Source organism: Asterias rubens, chromosome 7, assembly GCF_902459465.1.
Source record: "Asterias rubens chromosome 7, eAstRub1.3, whole genome shotgun sequence".
NCBI classification, from domain to species: domain Eukaryota; kingdom Metazoa; phylum Echinodermata; class Asteroidea; order Forcipulatida; family Asteriidae; genus Asterias; species Asterias rubens.
This window is the reverse complement of record NC_047068.1, coordinates 15,306,853-15,323,978: the sequence shown is the minus strand read 5'-3', so window position 1 is coordinate 15,323,978 and position 17,126 is coordinate 15,306,853. Positions and strand designations below refer to the sequence as shown.

The 17,126-nt window shown below is 40.4% G+C and overlaps 1 protein-coding gene across 2 annotated transcripts; it reads right to left on the bottom strand.

Moving 5' to 3' along the window:
• Window positions 1-841: 841 nt before the first annotated feature.
• LOC117292675 (helicase POLQ-like) lies at window positions 842-16,973 on the bottom strand. 2 transcript variants are annotated; one of them, XM_033774809.1, is made up of 17 exons: window positions 16,898-16,973; window positions 15,623-16,178; window positions 14,171-15,173; window positions 13,574-13,752; window positions 9,582-9,782; window positions 8,765-9,043; window positions 8,119-8,264; window positions 7,465-7,716; window positions 6,736-6,877; window positions 6,248-6,352; window positions 5,789-6,011; window positions 4,966-5,126; window positions 4,173-4,271; window positions 3,307-3,486; window positions 2,625-2,738; window positions 1,779-1,913; window positions 842-1,401 (listed from the first exon to the last, which is right to left on the bottom strand). In XM_033774809.1, exons 2-17 carry the CDS (start codon window positions 16,127-16,129, stop codon window positions 1,249-1,251), a joined length of 3,879 nt encoding a protein of 1,292 aa, XP_033630700.1. In that variant the 5' UTR covers window positions 16,130-16,178; window positions 16,898-16,973; the 3' UTR covers window positions 842-1,248. The 2 variants fall into 2 exon arrangements, with proteins under 2 accessions (XP_033630700.1, XP_033630701.1); XM_033774810.1 differs by having other exon boundaries at window positions 15,623-16,174; window positions 16,898-16,962.
• Between the last annotated feature and the right edge of the window lie 153 nt (window positions 16,974-17,126).

Here is a 17,126-nt window from a genome sequence, read left to right as displayed (position 1 = left end):
ATTGCGTATTACATTAGAGTCATTTCCTTCACATTGTGTGATGGAGAGAAAACACTAGACTCTATTTACCCTTGACATGCCAATTCTATCTTTATCTCAACTAGAAGAATTCTCGGCCAAAACAAATATTATACTTGGGATAAGGAGTGTTTGCTTTTTGAAAGAAGAGTTTGATGACTTGAAGACAAGTCCAATCAATAAACAATCCATAAACGCTAGTTGATTTAACCCCTGAATCCAAGGGCCGAATGTGGTTTGAAATAGAATTAGAAGGTAAGTACTGGGCGAGTTGATCAGGAAACAAAGTGAGGGACTAATTTGACTTGTTTCATGTATTGATAGCTGATATACAGAGGGGTATCTGTCAAAACAGCCAACTCTTCCTGATCTACAGAAAACTTCAAATGGCTAAACATAACTAAACACCATAACTTGCTCTATGCTTAAACAATGTAGGCTGTACACCAACTACCATATAGAGTGGTTCAAACCCAAGTGTGTGCATGGGGCTAAGTGTTTATGGTTTGCAAATCATCAATGTTGTATTTGCATAAGATGGTATTGTTTGTGAGGCTGGATTTGTTTTTGCGTTTGTGTAAGCCATTTAAAGGCCTTCGAGAAAGACTCTGCTGGGGTCAAAACATCAGGTCAATAACCATTTTTGGCATTTATACCATAGGTCCTTTTAGTTGGTAAACAGTTTGCAACAGCTAATTCTATTTCCTATTTAAAGGTACACAACTGCCCACGCGATGGTAGATATTGATATTGTGTATGAAAAAACCTTTGGAGCACTACGGTTGCCCAGGTTGTACACTCCCCAGGGAGCCGAGAAAGGAATTTTATTGGCCCAATGACCGGCCGTCGATTTCACCAAACTCTTCCCAACTTAGGATTAATCTTAGGACTTAGGATGATTTAAATTCCTTATCCAAAGGCGTAGGACACATTGAACCCATCCTAAGTTAGGACGGGTTACTCATCCTAACTCGAGTTAGGATTAATCCTAGCATTTCGTGAAATCGGCTGCAGGGCACTTATGTTAAGCGCATTGATACAGTTTTTGTGAAATGCGCTAGTTATTATTAAATACTTCGGTTGGCGTTGACAGAAAGTATGACCAGCCCACAGAATGAGTATCACTTAGCCTGGCTGCCAGTTGTTTCTTGAGGTCCAGGTTCTATCACCAGTTGTTGTTCTTCAGTTGGCGTTTAAAACAGAAAGTATGACCAGTCCACAGACTTAGTATCACCTAGCCTGGCTGCCAGTTGTTTCTTGAGGTTCAGTCCCTGTCACCAGTTGTTGTTCTTGCAGTAGAGTATCAAGCTCTTCAGGCGTTGGTTTTGTGACCAACTCTTCAGCTTCATCTCTCAGAGCATCTGCTCTTTCAGCGAGCTCCATCTGGAAATTCAAACATTGTCATCAAGAATTACAAAGCTTGGTTCTTGAAATACTGTTTTTCCACCGACTGGTGGTGTCTTTAAAATGTTGCATTCTTGGAGGGAAATTACCTGTTTTTGTTGATTCCGTGGTAGCTCTTTTTAAACTACACTGTTACTGGTCTTTCCCCTTTTGAACTATATCTCGTCTCACTACTGTTGCTAGTCCAGGCATGATATTCAAATTTTTTGTTGCCCTTTTGATTGCCTTTTTAAAAGGCCTTAAATTTGAACAGTCCAGTTTAAGACTGTTGAATACTTTTTAAGGAACAGCAGAAACCTTATAACTGTATAGTCTCAGGTGTAGTTGAATGTTAAACTTGGAAAGTGTGAGTTTACCTTAGCTGCAGCCACAATTTGCTGGGCAATTTTCATCGGGAGATGCTGTACACTCTCAGTGAGTTGACTGGGGTCGGCATGGGCGAGGTGGCGGATGGTTTTGTACCCTGCCCTAACGAGCTGCTTTGCCCTACCCTGTACAACATACAAAATAGCACACAAACAGGCTTAGCTATTGTTGATAAGGTACTATGGTAAATGTAGGATAGAAAAGCAAATAATAGAAGAGTGTGACGTTAATGGGAGACTTTCTGGGACGATAGAGGGCAGCAGACTTACCGGGTAAATCCATTGTTCTCAGAATTGTGCGCATGTTCAGAACTACGTAAACAATGGAAATTTACCCGGTATGTCTGCTGCCGCCTAGCGTTGGAAAGTCTCCTATTGGTTGGGTGGAAATTCAAACACATGCGCCTTTTCAACTCAACGCTCCGTTTTCTATAGAAAAACAGGAGGAAATTTCAGGAGTTTTCAGCTGTCTACGACACAAGGAAAAACATAGGTAGGGTTAGAGGTGTCTGTCTCCTGAAAAGATCCAAACAATACCAAATGCCAGCCGGGTTTTAGGCTTATGTAATAAACAACTACTAGTTCTCTGTTGGTTGGATAGACCTATCCACACTGTGGTTTGGGCACTGGCCTGGTGACCAGTCTTTTTACTTTTTCTTCCATTCTGTGAATGTTAAAACGTGTTTGCACTTTTGATAATTAGTATGTAAATTAGTATGAAATCTAAATCCAATTTTTATTCTTATTTGGTAAATATTTTGTTCCAAATGGCTTCCATGAGAAATAATTGAAAGAATAATGCATATATAATAAGCTCATGACCTAGAGGTGACTGACCTGTTTGACCCCTGGCACCTCCAGTAATGAGACAAGGTCAGCGGTGGCGCAGTACGTTAGGTCAAAGACCACTTTAGTGAGGAGCTGTTGATAAGCCCAAAACTCAGGCAGATCCTGCAAGGAAAGAATAGAGTGAAGGATCGTTAATCACCCGGCGGAAAAGCGATTGGTTTGATTCTGTAAAACCTCATTGATTATAAAGAAGACAAAAATCAAAAACAAATTATTAACTGTTGCGAACTGCTCCCTGACCAAAATAACCTGTGGTATAAATTTCACAAACTTGTAATGACCTTGACCTCTCCAACCCTATTTTCTGTTTCTCAAAGTCTTTCTCGAACGCCACTCTGCATTGGTCTAATCCTTTAGGCATTAAAAATTCTTGTTCATGAAGTCTATACCAGTAACCCTCCTGAGAAATATCCCCAACTAAACTACTGACAAAATCAAGGAAATCTGAAGCCATTTGATTGTCACAACTTTTCAATTATTTCTTATTTAACCTTTCAAGAAACGTTGTAGTCAAATAATGTCTTCAGAAAAGATGCCCATTTCCTAGGATCGGACTATTCATGTTTGAACTGAAACGAACCGAGTTAACCCTATGATAAAAAAAGCAAGAGCCAGTTTTTGTTTATGCTTATAGTTAACCCAATTCAGTAACACTGAATATTAAACTTACCTCACAAAACCGCTGCACGCTGGATCCAAAACTTGCAGCTGAAGTGAACAAGTTTTGGATGAAGCCCCGAGGCATCTCAAAGTCTGAGGCAACGTCCCAGATGTTGGTTTGCTTCAGCAGTTCCCACAGCATCAAAGTCAGGTAAAAACGCTGCACATTGAAGTCTGTCCGTTCATCAATCTGGAGATAAATATGGAAATTTATTTTCACTGATAACAGACAAATTGAAGCCTTTCAGCTTGTAGCGTATTGTGGTCAAGCAATCTTGTCAACAGCACTCTGAAGTTCTGATGAGTCAGCAGAGTATGGGTTCGAACCCCCTGCGTGGCGCGCATGACACTTAACTGTGATTGCTTCTCATTCGATCATGGTGTGTTGTGGCCGACTGGTTATCAGAGCACCAGTGTTTCTTATCAGCAAAGTTTGGGTTTGAGTCCCGGTCTTGACACTTGTGTCCTTAAGCAAAACACTTTTATTGCTTTTCCTGTTGGATGGGACATTAAGCTGTAGGTCCCGTGTGTTGTCTAATTAGATTAGATTAGATTAAAATTATTTAGAATTAGAATTATTTATTCAGCCAATGCTAAAAAGTTAAAAACCAAAAACATCGGAAATTGTAGTGTACCTCGAGCTCTCTAGATTTAACACTCACAAAATTGTTTAACAATGAACGTAAAAGAACCCAGTGCACTTATCGCCAAGAGAAGTGGTTTGCCTCGGTGGCTGGCCGGCAGTGGCTGCTGAATGCACTGCAACACCTTAGTTAGAATCCAAAATGGCACTTGTGGATTTCACTCTGAACGCTTTGTGCACATGGAATTTTACAAGAATGTTAGTGAAGGGAAAAGAATGAATTCTGGACTTACTTTGTTGATTTTCCTGCCAGCCAATTTGAAGTTGAGATATCGTTCGGTTACGCCAATGAGTTGAGCCACCTTTAGGTTACTCTCACTCAGATTAGAATACTGTAATTGAGAATAAAAACTACCTCATAAATTCAGCCATATCAGGTAGTTGCCCTTTTAACTAAAAGCCTCCCATATGACAATATTCACATACGTTGTTTATTATTTATTACCAAGTCAAATATTTTCATTGTTTATACATCTATAGAATACATGTTTATATGTGTTTATATGCACATATTCTTTCCAATCTGTGGTCAAGTGGTTAGACTGCAGGACTTCCAATCACAATGTTGTGGGTTCGAACCGCAGCTAACCGCTGATTTCACAATGACTAGAATAAGTATTGTCGTCTAGTTACTGAATCACAATTTCTTGATTTGTGTAATTCATAATCATAGACGTTAAACCAATGTTTGTATGAGAGAGATTTGGCTGTTGCCAGCTTTGTGTTAATATCCCCTTGTGGGAGTTTGCCGAGTTCCCTTGATGGGAAGATCATCTAAACAAACAAACAACAATCCCAATCTCTTTTACATTTTCTTTAATTTCATCAGTGTATTAACTTAGGGACCATTCAAAATTATCAAGCTTCTTATTTTTCCAATATGCGGACCCAACTTTTGATTTCAAAGTTGTTTTGTTTTGTCCTTTTTTTTATGTATATACTTTTTCTTCTCTGACCAATCCATTGAGGTTTTAAGGTACTACTTTGGGGGAAAAACTCCTTGTGAGCATTTAACACTGTACCTACCAGTCGGTCATATATGGCCCAGTTGGGTCTGCTGAGTGGAACAAGATCATATGGCGTGACCAAGAATAGAAGGTGGAGGGTGTTTGCCAAGACGAGGCCTTCATCACAGGCCTGCTTCAGGTCAGCGTAGACAGAAGTACAAAGGTCAATGTCAATGGATCCTGTTAGAAGGTCAAATTTATTTCAGGTCATTCTGAAAAGAACGGAATTCTATCCATGACAAAATTAGCAAATTGCTGTCTGTGGGTGGATTCAAGTAGTCTTACAAAAGATTTCTTCTCTCCCATTATGTGGCATAGCTCTCTTGTTTAGGCAGTCCAGCTCCTACATTATGCCATCAGACATTTGCTAGTTTGTACATATCTCTCATAGCAGCCCAGTCTATTTGTTGTAAATGTTTTCTTGTAACCTGTTGTCTTGTCTCCTTGTTTGTAGTTTGTCTGTCTAGGCTGTCTTCTACAAGCCTCGACTTAAATTGACAGCCTCATATTCTCTATATTTTTGTTTACACAGATTAACTAGTTCCCCTCCACCCTCTGTGCTTATTATTTTGCATATCTTGAGCGGCATGAAGTAAATGTTGACTTGAATTGAATTAAATTTAATTGTGCTATTTGATGTGTGATGAAATAAGTAGAGAAAGAAGGAGACATCAGAAACAGTGAATTGATCATACAAGGTTTTTGGAAAATCAGTACACTGTTCTCGCATCGATGACATGATACACGATCTTGTGCCTCAAACCTCACAAACATCAAATGCCCCAGCCCAAACAAGCTCCAACATGGGGGCAATTTGCACAAAGGCAGTCAGCCAGGCTTACCTTTGAAAGCCGCCTGTCCGAGCTTAGTGACAGTCAACTCAAGTTCAGAGGATGTTCTCTGGACGTTGTCTCTCGGCAGTCTCTCTTCAATGAGCCTCAAGTCCAAGAGACGGTCCAGTCCTACTCTCATCGGAGCAGAAATGTCATGACCCTTACTAGTGGCTTGGACACCAAAGAGTGTCCCTTCCATGAATCTCAGGACAGCGTGACGATCAGTTGTCAGCTGTTGAATAATAATATCAGTGTTTATATAGCACTAGATGGACAACAAGAATAATGGATTGGCAACCAAGGACAAGAGGTAGACACAAAATTGAACACAACATTTAATTGGAAATGATTCAAACAGGCGAGATTTTTGAGAGGATGAAAGAAGAGATCAAATTTATGGAGGGTTTGCAAGGAGCCTAAAGTCAAGGAAGAGCCATTTTTCAGATTTGGAGGTTGGGAATATTTTACCTTGAGGGCCACTAACGTCAGAATGAGACTCCTAATTCCTTTCCCTTCATCATGAAGTAGACTGCTGTAGCACGCCTCTATTGGCCCACTCAGTAACTCAGCAATCTGGAAGGAAACATACAATAATAAGAACTACATCTTATAAAGCGCATTTTATAATAACCTTATCAATGCACTTTAAATTAGTGCCCTGGTCATTGGGTCAATAACATTCCTTTAATCATTCATTGTAGCAACATATTGTTGTGATTTCACTTTGTAGTAAAAGACACAACTTAGAAAGAAATATTAAACATGGACAGGATCTGTCGTTGAAATTTTTTTTTGCGACCAGAGTCAAATTTATATGATGCATTTCTCAAGTCTTCCAACAGATGCATCGGCATGTTCTTGAGAAGATTTAAACGTTAAATGTATTGCTGAGTGAGGTAATTCAAGTATAATTTCACGTACGTATCACAAACCCTACTTTCCATATGACTTCTTACCTGTTGACGTTCTTTGGGTTTGACGATGAGAATACTCTCTCCTGATGAATCGATACCGGCCCTCCCTGCACGGCCAACCATCTGCTTGTACCTGGTACTCGTCAATAAGTCCTGGGCAATGTAGGGACTTCGTAGGATGACTCTATGATGTGCATGGGATAAAAAATAATGTCTTATTTTGATATCTAATCTTGCAGGAGGATTCAGTGCTAAAATCTAAGAACCTCACTGTTTGTGTGTACAGTTTGGATGGTGTGAACTTGCGCGCCACACAGTGTTTCAAACTTTCCAACACACACAGCTCTACATGTATGTTACCTTGGTGTTCAATCAATCAGAAAAAATACTGCACCAAAAAAAAAAAAAAAATTTCAAAGGCGCTCAAGACAGTTACATACAATTATTTACAGCACACTTGTTGAAAAATATAACATTTTAGCAGTTTCTTGAAAATATGAATAGTCTGAGCATTCTTGATGTGATACGGAAGAGTGTTCCATTCTTTCACATACACTCTGTGAACATTTCTTTGTTCTGTGCACTTAAGAAAAACCATATTCTTTAACAGTGGTGAGAGGCCAACACTTTAGCACTAGCCACCAATGCCACACACATTGCCGTCTAACACACGGATTCCCTAAATACTCTCTTCAACCGAACCCTCCCACTAAAATTCAAAATTAATGAGCTGTATAAGAACTGGTTTTTACTTACTATCAAAATACTCACCTCTTAGCGGGTAGATTAACCCCAGCTGCTAGGGTAGAGGTACACGTCAGGAGGCACAGTGTACCCTCAGAGTAACCCTCCTCAATCAGTTTCCTCTCATCCATGGTCAGGCCACTGTGGTGGTACGCCAATCCAAAGGGGATGGTTCGCTTGAGGGTTGGGCACAGGTGGTTGTCGCACTCACGGCGTAGGGACTGCAGGAGAATGGCTTTCTCTTTGGACTTGTGCTGCGTGATCTTCTTTACTAAATTTCTTTTTATTTCATGAACAAAAAACAAAACAAAATAAATTGTTGGCAGATTCAACCCTTCATCTTCTTGGATTAAAAAACTCACTTACATCAAAATTTCTTGTTCGTATTTCTCTTAGTGGATTCGATGTATATTAAAAAGAGGGACGACAAAAGTGACCAAAAAAGGAACAAAACCAGAAGCAAATCTATTTTAAACACAAAATATTGTACAACTATGTGAACAATTATTTTTGCCTTTAGCGATTGTTTTACATCTGTCAGGAAAATTCCCAAGGCGCAAAGAATTTTTAAGAAAATCTTGAAATCTCAACAACTTGCATGCGTGCCTAGTTCCTATATTTGATTCTTAACAATCCCCCACCCTCCACACCATTCAAAATCAACTCCTAAACTGTCCTTACTTTGGCATGTACTTGCAGATAAATTCTGCCACATTCTGGCAGCTTTTCTTGGTGGCACAGAAGACAAGGCATGAGTTGTATGGTATGACCTCCAGGGCCAGCCCTACTAAATGATCAGGGTCATTCCGACGCATCGCACGATCATACTGAAACACAAGTAAACCAGACAATGAATAACGATGCAAACACGCACAGTTTTACTACAGCATTGTTCGAGACTTGAATGCCCCATTTGGAATTTTGAACTGTTTTTATCTGTTATGTGACCTATATGTATTTCTTAATCTACAGCAAATTTTGGCACAATATTCACACATTCTGGCTTGATACACCTTAAGTAAAACTTGAAGATTTGCATGGAGCAAGATTTGTACGATAGCAATTGTGTAGGTGTATTCAGCTCACCACATGATATCATACTGCTGGCTGAGGTAATCTACCATTCAAAATCACAGTGGATGATATTAAAGGATCATACAGTAGGAGGGTTATATGTGTACTGTGTGCATGCATTCATCACATGATAGCATATTGCTGGTAGGCATAGAAATCTGTCATTCAATACAGTGAACGATATCAAAGGATCAGACAGTAGGGGGTTAAACAAAGTTTTTGGTAATAGAAACTTATTGTGATGTTAACTCACAGGGAATGCCACTATTCTAGAATGAATGAACCTGTCGTCAGGACACAGCGCTGATGGATTGATCTCAAAGATGCTATCTTCAATCTTGATGTACTCTTTCAGCTCCACGGGTCTGAAGTCGCTGCTGTAAACCTCCGCCCTAGCAAAGTCACACAGGTCCTTGATGTTACTTAGCGTAGCACTCATGCCGATGATGTGTGCTGTGTTCAGGTACAGGAGCTTGGCGATACAGGCCTCAAGGCTGGCCCCTCGACGTCCACCGTCCCCCAACATGTGTAGCTGGAAACAGAGTTAAGTTCATCAGTAAATATTTATATCTACTTCGTTTTATTTGTGTACTTCTGATTATTTTTTTCTGGTAATGAAACCAAGGATGCCTCATAAGTGAACTTAATCACTGTAGCTTGGAGAAAACCTGCAACCGTGTAAGCATTTGCTAAGTGAAGCAGAAACACAGGGCTTCACCCCTACTCTTCCACAATTTAAAGTGTTCTAATTTCTTGGGTGGATTTCACAAATTTAAGACCAGTCTTATCTCAAGTTAACTCTTCCTAACTTAGGACTAGCCAACAGTTTTTAATATCTCCTAGGACTAATCCTAACCTAACTCTTTGTGAAATAGACCCCTGGGTTCTTTGACATGCACTACCAATTCTACAACAATGTCATAAGCAATAAGGTAAAGTATCTTGCTCCGAGACACAAGTGCCAAAGACAGGACTCAAACCCACACTCTGCTGGTCAGAAAGACCAGAGCTTGAGTCCGCACTCAGCTACGACACGCCACAAAAATCCCTTCAAATACCCTCTCTCTCACCTCATCCACAACGACCAATCCCAGAGTCTCAATCCTCCCGTCTAGTATCAGGCTGTTCACCAGACTGTGTGCCTTCTCTATTGTAGCCACGTACAACGTTTTCTTCTTGCGGTGTTTGCGGGGTGGGATTGCGCCTTTACTACCGGCGTACTCCTCCACCAGGAAGCCTAGCTCAACAGCAAAGGTAGACAGTGAAGCAACCTGGAACACAACACAAAATGGCAATTCATTACTATCTTTCTTCATGTTTGTTTGATTTAAAGGCACTGGGGTCGATTTCACAAAGAGTTAGGACTAGCCTAGGAGGTATACAAATTGCATGGATAGTCCTAAGTTAGGACGAGTAACTGGTCCTAACTCGAGACTTCAAGATGGCGCCGATCCATGGCGACACGGTTTTGCGAGCTCTAACATTTTTACTTTTTATGTGCTTTTTAATTACGGAGTTGTTGGGAGTTTTATCGTATACCAGAGAGGAATTGCTCGTGCTTCAACCCAGTGGAAGTGAGGTGAGCAAAGAGCTGTTATTAAGCCTGAATTCGATAAAGAATTTTCTGTCTTTACCTGTAAATTCAACTAATGATGAAGGACCTAGCTCGACACGCTATCAGAGACATCGGGGGCGCAGACGTGGTAAGCGTGGTGGTGCACTGTTAAGACTACGCAAACGGAACCATAAACCACCTCTACCCAGTATATTCCTTGGCAATGTACGCTCCCTGCGCCATAAGATAGACGAACTCTGCTGCCTCATCCATACTCGGAAGGACTATCGAGATTGTTCGTTATTTTGTTTCACGGAAACTTGGCTAAATTCTTCTGTTCCGGACTCAGCCGTGGTACCACCCGGATTCAATTTGTTCCGTTCGGATCGTGAATTCACTGAGGTGGACAAGTCAACAGGTGGTGGATTGTGCTTTCTATTGAACGCCGAATGGTGTACCGATGCCAAGATACTCTTACATTCATGCACACCGGAGCTTGAAACCCTGTTCATCAAATGCAGACCTTTTTATTTACCCCGTGAGTTTGGTTCTATTCTACTATGTGCTACATATGTGCCTCCGGATGCTAATGCTAAATCCGCTATTGATCAACTTTCTCGTATTATTACGCAACATGAAAACAAGAACCCTGGATCCATCAGCATTGTCCTCGGTGACTTTAACCACACCATTCTGAAGAAGGGCCTGCACATGTTCTACCAACATGTTAGTTGTGCCACTCGCCTTGTCAATACTATTGACCACTGCTATACTACAATAAAGGGTGCTTATCGATCTCTAAAGCGTGCTCCACTGGGCAACTCTGATCACAATATGGTGCATTTAATTCCCACATACCGTCAGCAACTGAAACGCGAGAAGCCCACAGTAAACACTGTCTCGCAATGGACGGATGCGGCCACAGAGCGACTTCAAGGGTGTTTTGCATGCACGGACTGGGATATGTTTATTGAAAGTTCAGCTGATCTTGATGAGTGCACTGACGTAACGATGGAGTGAAGAGTTATGCATCCCCAAGAAAATTGTGAAGAGGTTCCCTAATGACAAACCCTGGTTTGACCGGTCCGTTCGTATCGAACTTTTTGCTAAGGAGCAAGCATTTAGATCCGGCGATGCTCCAGCCATCAAAAAAGCCAAATACGCCGTTCAAAAGGCAATCCGGAATGCAAAACTAAGGTTTCGCAATAAACTCGAAGATGACATCTCTGCGACTAATTCAAGGGAACTGTGGAAAGGTTTCCATAAAATTACAGGCTACAAACCAAAGCCAAAACAAGCACCCCAGGACGATACAACACTTCCGGATCAACTGAATGACTTTTTTACACGCTTTGATCGTCCAAAAGATCGTTTACCGGATATGAGTGAAACGCTACCTCCCCCATTTGAAATAACACTCACAGACACTCGTCGTGTCCTACGTCAGCTAAAACTCAACAAGGCACCTGGACCAGACGGCATCACCCCACGACTTCTCAGATCTTGTAATGACTTTTTATGCAATTTTTTATGTAAATTATTCAATTGGTCTTTGAAAACTTGCCATATAGAAAAGTTTGCGGTAACACCATGTAATAACAATCTCTAAATGAGTTGGGGTGGTTCTGAAAAGAACCGTTGGATTAACTCGACGTTTCGATCAGTATGCTCTGATCGTCTTCTGGAGTACTTGCCATGTTCCAAATGTTTTAAAAAAATCGACCATCATTCATGTGCCAAAACGTTCACCAGTTACTTGCCTTAATGACTACCGCCCTGTTGCTCTAACTTCAATTGTTATGAAATGCCTTGAAACTTTAATTAGCAACTTCATCCAATCTCAGCTGCCGCCTAAATTAGACCCTTTCCAGTTTGCGTACAAGGCTAACAGGTCAGTTGACGATGCAGTATCATGGTCTTTATTCAGAGCATCTCAGTTCCTCGATAAGAACGTCCCAAACTATTGCAGGATTTTATTTGTGGATTATAGTTCGGCGTTTAACACCATATCTCCTTTTAAATTGTATGATAAACTTATAACTTTGAATTTTAACCATTCTTTGTGTCGTTGGATTTTAGATTTTTTTATTGGATTGCTCACAGAAGGTTAGAATTGGTCAATGTTTTTCTAAGTCACTTGTCCCAAGTACAGGAGCGCCACAAGGATGTATTTTATCTCCAATGCTGTACTCATTGTTTACGCATGATTGTGAAGTAAACTCTGTTAATAATTTTATGGTAAAATATGCTGACGACACTACATTAGGTGGACTTATTTTTAAGGACGATTCCATGTATCGTGATGAAGTTAATCATTTAGTTCAATGGTGTCACGACAATAACTTAGAATTAAATGTTCAAAAGACTAAGGAAATTATTGTAGACTTCAGAACAAATCCAGACAAAGTTGAGCCGCTAAATATTAATGGTTCCGAAGTGGAAATTGTCGACTCTTTTAAATTTCTAGGAGTGCACATATCAAACGATCTTAAGTGGGTGACTCATGTTGATTCCATTGTTAGGAAGGCCCAGCAACGGTTGTTCTTTCTTAGAAGATTGAGGAGTTTTCGTGTCAGCCAAGATTTGCTGGTAAAGTTTTATCGGGCAGTTGTTGAGAGTATTTTGACGCTCTCGATCACTGTCTGGTATGGCAACACCACGGCAGATGACCGAAAACGCCTCAATCGTGTAGTCGGTACTGCTAGCTTTATCATTGGTCGTGAGCTTCCTGCTTTGGATAAACTTTATGCTGCACAGGTTCTGAAGAAATCTAGATCTATTATTTCAGATGAATTTCACCCTGCGAATAGTTTGTTTGAATTAATGAGATCAGGTAAGCGATATAGAGTGATCAGAGCTGACTCCAACCGTACTCGCAATAGTTTTTATCCCAGTGCAATAAGGTTACTTAATGATTAATTCTTTTTAATTTGTTTTGGGGGTTTGCAATTTTGTTCTGTTATTGTCTCTCTGCATATTGTGCGCATACTGTTTATTTGTTCGTTATTGTATGCCTATGTGGTTTTAGGGTTTTCTGTATTTTTTGTAACTTTTGTAATTGTTAATATTTTTAGACTCGCAAGCCGAAGTGAATTTCACTGTATATGTATGTGACAATAAACAATTGAATTGAATTGAATTGAATTGAATTGAATAAGACTAGTCCTAACTCTTTGTGAAATCCACCCCTGGACACCTTTGATAATGTCAAAGACCAGTATTCTCAGTTGGTGTATCCCAACAAATGCATAAAATAACAAATCTGTGAAAATTTTTACTCAATTGATCATCAATGTTGCAAGAGAATAATTTCAGATGCTTAATAAAAGGCTTTAGGCCTGAAGTCGTTTAATATTTGAGTGAGAAATTACCTCTTTCTCAAAAACTATGTTACTTCTGAGGGAGCTGTTTCTCACAATGTTTTATACCATCAACAGCTCTCCATTGCTCATTTACCAAGACATTTGTAAAGCGCCTAATTCAAAAGCCTCTCAGCATAGTGCATACCTTCTCTTGTACGATGGAAACAAATGGGACGATAAGCAGGGCATCCTTCTTGTTGCATAGCAACTGCCTCATGATGAGTATCTCGGCTACCAATGTCTTGCCTCCACTAGTGGGTAAGGAGTAGATGAGGTTGCGAGAATGCTGGATGGCTGGAAGAGTCAGGCAAGAATGCTGCCAATCTGGAAAGGTGTTGGTGAGGGGAGGGAGAAGACAATGTTGTTTACATGTAAAGTCTACAAAGTTTCAAATAAAGCCTTTCTGGCTGCTGTAAATGCCCCCATATTGGTTTGCTCCGTATCCAGTACATTATGTTGTTTTCATTACATTACCATTACAAAACAAAATAAATAAACCTTCAGAGTAAGCACTTTGAGACCCCCTATAAAAACCTCTATTTTTTTTTTTTCAAGAACCGAGTGTTGAGTTGTTACTCAAAGCTGGTTTGCTTTCACCTCCAAACAATATTGATTAAAAAAGGGAGACTGCCAACATCAGTTTTTGGCAGAGCGCTTGCACATAATCAAGAGGACACAGGTTCTAGTCATACTCTATTATAAAAACTGACCACATCTACTCTGCCTAAGAAAAATTCTTTACCGTAGAGACTATCTATCCCTCTGTGCTCTTTCAGCATAAGAGCAACCCTGCTTGGTAGACCGTAGAATGGGCCGATGTCGTTGTCTTCAACGCCGCTTTTCTCCTGCAGCATTTCAGTCAAAGCTTCCTCAACCTTCACCTGGCGAAGCTCAGCACTACGGTTCTGCTGTGGGGTGGTCACCCGTGCATTGCTCTGCAACCTCTGCCGCAACCTGCTAACGGCAGAGGTGACTTTGGGGGTCGTTAGGTTAGTCACTGCAACCAAACTTGCTCCCGATTCTGTTTTAGCATTTTGGCAGTCAGTCTGGGTGGTCACCCGTGCATTGCTCTGCAACCTCTGCCGCAACTTGCTACCTGCAGAGGTGACTTTGGGGGTCATTAGGTCAGCCACTGCAACCAAACTTGCTGCCGGTACTGTTTTAGTAGCATCTTGGCAGTCAGTCTGAACCTCTGAAAGTCTGACACGGGTCGATGTTTCCTTCGGAGTTACTCCACTGTGGCAATCTTCAGCCTGCTCCTCCTCGATACTCTCTTTCTTAGTACCGATTTTACTAAACCATCTTTCTGCTCCGGGAGTTTCTGAGTTATGCTCATCACACCGTTCTAGTTGTAAATGATGTGAAGTTCTGCCTGAGTTTTTGTCGCTCACAAGGTCTTGTGGTATGCAACCATTTGATAGCACCTTCTCTCGGACAACACTGCACTTGGCTTCAAGATGTGCCTGAGACCTTGGCGAGGAACTCTCAAGGAGCTTTGGGCAATCTCCAATTCCCTCTCTCATTGAGGGATAAGTCCCAGAACTAGTTGTGTTCACGGTACCTTTGAGCTCTGTCTGAGAGTTCAAGATAAGTTGATCCATGTCAAGTCGCTCAAAGAAAGAGTCGTTGCCATCCCAATCGGCAGAAACGTTGCACTGAGTCCTTCCAGATGGAAGTAACTTGATATTCTTCAGACGTCGTCCCTGAGGTGTGGGCGGCAGCGGACTGCAGTCTGGTGTCGCTTCCTGTAAAGAATAAAACAGATAAATAACTCTTGCAGTGCCATGGTTACAAACACAATACTTTACCCAGTTAAGCACACATGCAACACCGACAGAAAAATATGGTTCTTAGTAAAAATTTGGTTGGTGCCAAGTTTATACACGTGTGACCTATTTTATTCTGAAAGTACTGTACCAATATCGTATCTACGATCTAATTTTTTATTAAAAATATGTACCTCAAAAAGCTGGGTATTTTAGGTTCAATCCGCAAAGGCATAAACAGTTTTTATCGATGAAGAGATCCACTTACAAGTATGGGAAAATCATTCAAATCATTTTGGAAATTGAAAGTAAGGTACCAGATAAAGTTAGGAATGGTGTTACACTTTGGCATCTTCTCCAGAAAAAAACTTTTATAAATATAAAATTCTGAAACAATGTCAATGTTGGTAAAATGTTAAAGGGTTTACCTCTGAACTTGTAACAGCGCTTTGAGCTACAGCCGATATGCCATGAGAACGAACTATCCTCCCACAATCCTCTTCCTCTCCAGGGCACACCAGGGGACTGCTCGGCACTGAATCCCCAACATGAGGTTCATCGATCGTCGACCTGAGCCCCTGGTCATCACTTGTCAGCACTCTGAACAACGGTCTCTCGTTATGGATCGTTGCAATGTCACTTAGATTTGTGATCTTTAGTTGGGTCTGTGACTGTGAGTCATGATTCGACCTGGAATTATTTAATTCTCTCCGAAGCCCATCCACGTGATTTGATACGAACACCCCTTCAAATGATGGTTGTATCCGTAATGATGAGTCTTTACTGCACACATCTGAATCCAGGATTGACCCATCATCAGGATGGGTGTGGTGGATTTCTGAAGCCTTGAGTTTCTTGGCTGAGGATTGAACCCCCTTTAGGTTTCTCTTTCTCGCTGCTACTCTACGTTTAGGTCCATCAGACAATTTTTCCATGCTTGTTATTTTACATCATCACTGACTCTGAGTTGTCTTACCATCCTACCTAGATGCAAAGATACATGTAGGTAAAGGAAGCAGACACATTTTAAGTTTAAATAACAAAATAAATACAATTTAATTAGACCCAGTAACTGGGGCGCTGTATTCCTTTTTTTGACAATATCGATAATGTCAACATTTTGAAAAAAGGACTGATAACAGTGATATCACTGATGGTGATAATGTCAACATTTTGAAAAAAGGAATACAGCGCCCCAGTTACTGGGTCTACAATTTAATAATAAAAATTAAATACTGTTCGTAAGTGTCTCTGTCCTTTCTATATGGTGTGCACTGTTAATGTGAGTTACTCCATACAGAAACATAAATTGATTCATTAAATTTAAATCTAACAGTAACACTAACTAAATTAAAATAAAGCAATGAGGCACTTATTTTCTAAGCACAACTTTCCTCCTGTTTCACGCACACCTAGTCTTCACCTCAGCTTTACATGCAGAAGTGGACTTTGCTGAGTGCCAGCGTATGCTACGTAGATTTAGGGTAGCTAGATTTAGATGAAGCCTAATAAATGATGAACTTGAAACAAAAACGACTGTCTTCGTTTTTTGGTTCGTTGGCATTTTCATTTATTAATTTTGTTAGTATTTATTTGTATTTTGCAAACTGTGCAAACTTAGCACGAAGAAACAAATGTCTTGAATTTAACTACCTAAACATGAAAATTAACAAATTTGAAATAATGGCTAATTTGTGTCCTACCTCCATGGATTTACCCTGGGAAATAAAGCATTGTAATGTTGTTTACCATTCCATCAAACAAAATCAAAGGGAGATCTTTAAAAATGGTTTCAACTAATTTAAACACCGCCCTCTAGAGTTATAAATCGTCACAGGTTTCACGAAAATTGATTTGGTCACTATTTTGTTGGGTTGCGATTTGCGAATACATTTATCTTTATACCATGGAGGAAGGTTTAACTAAGTCTTA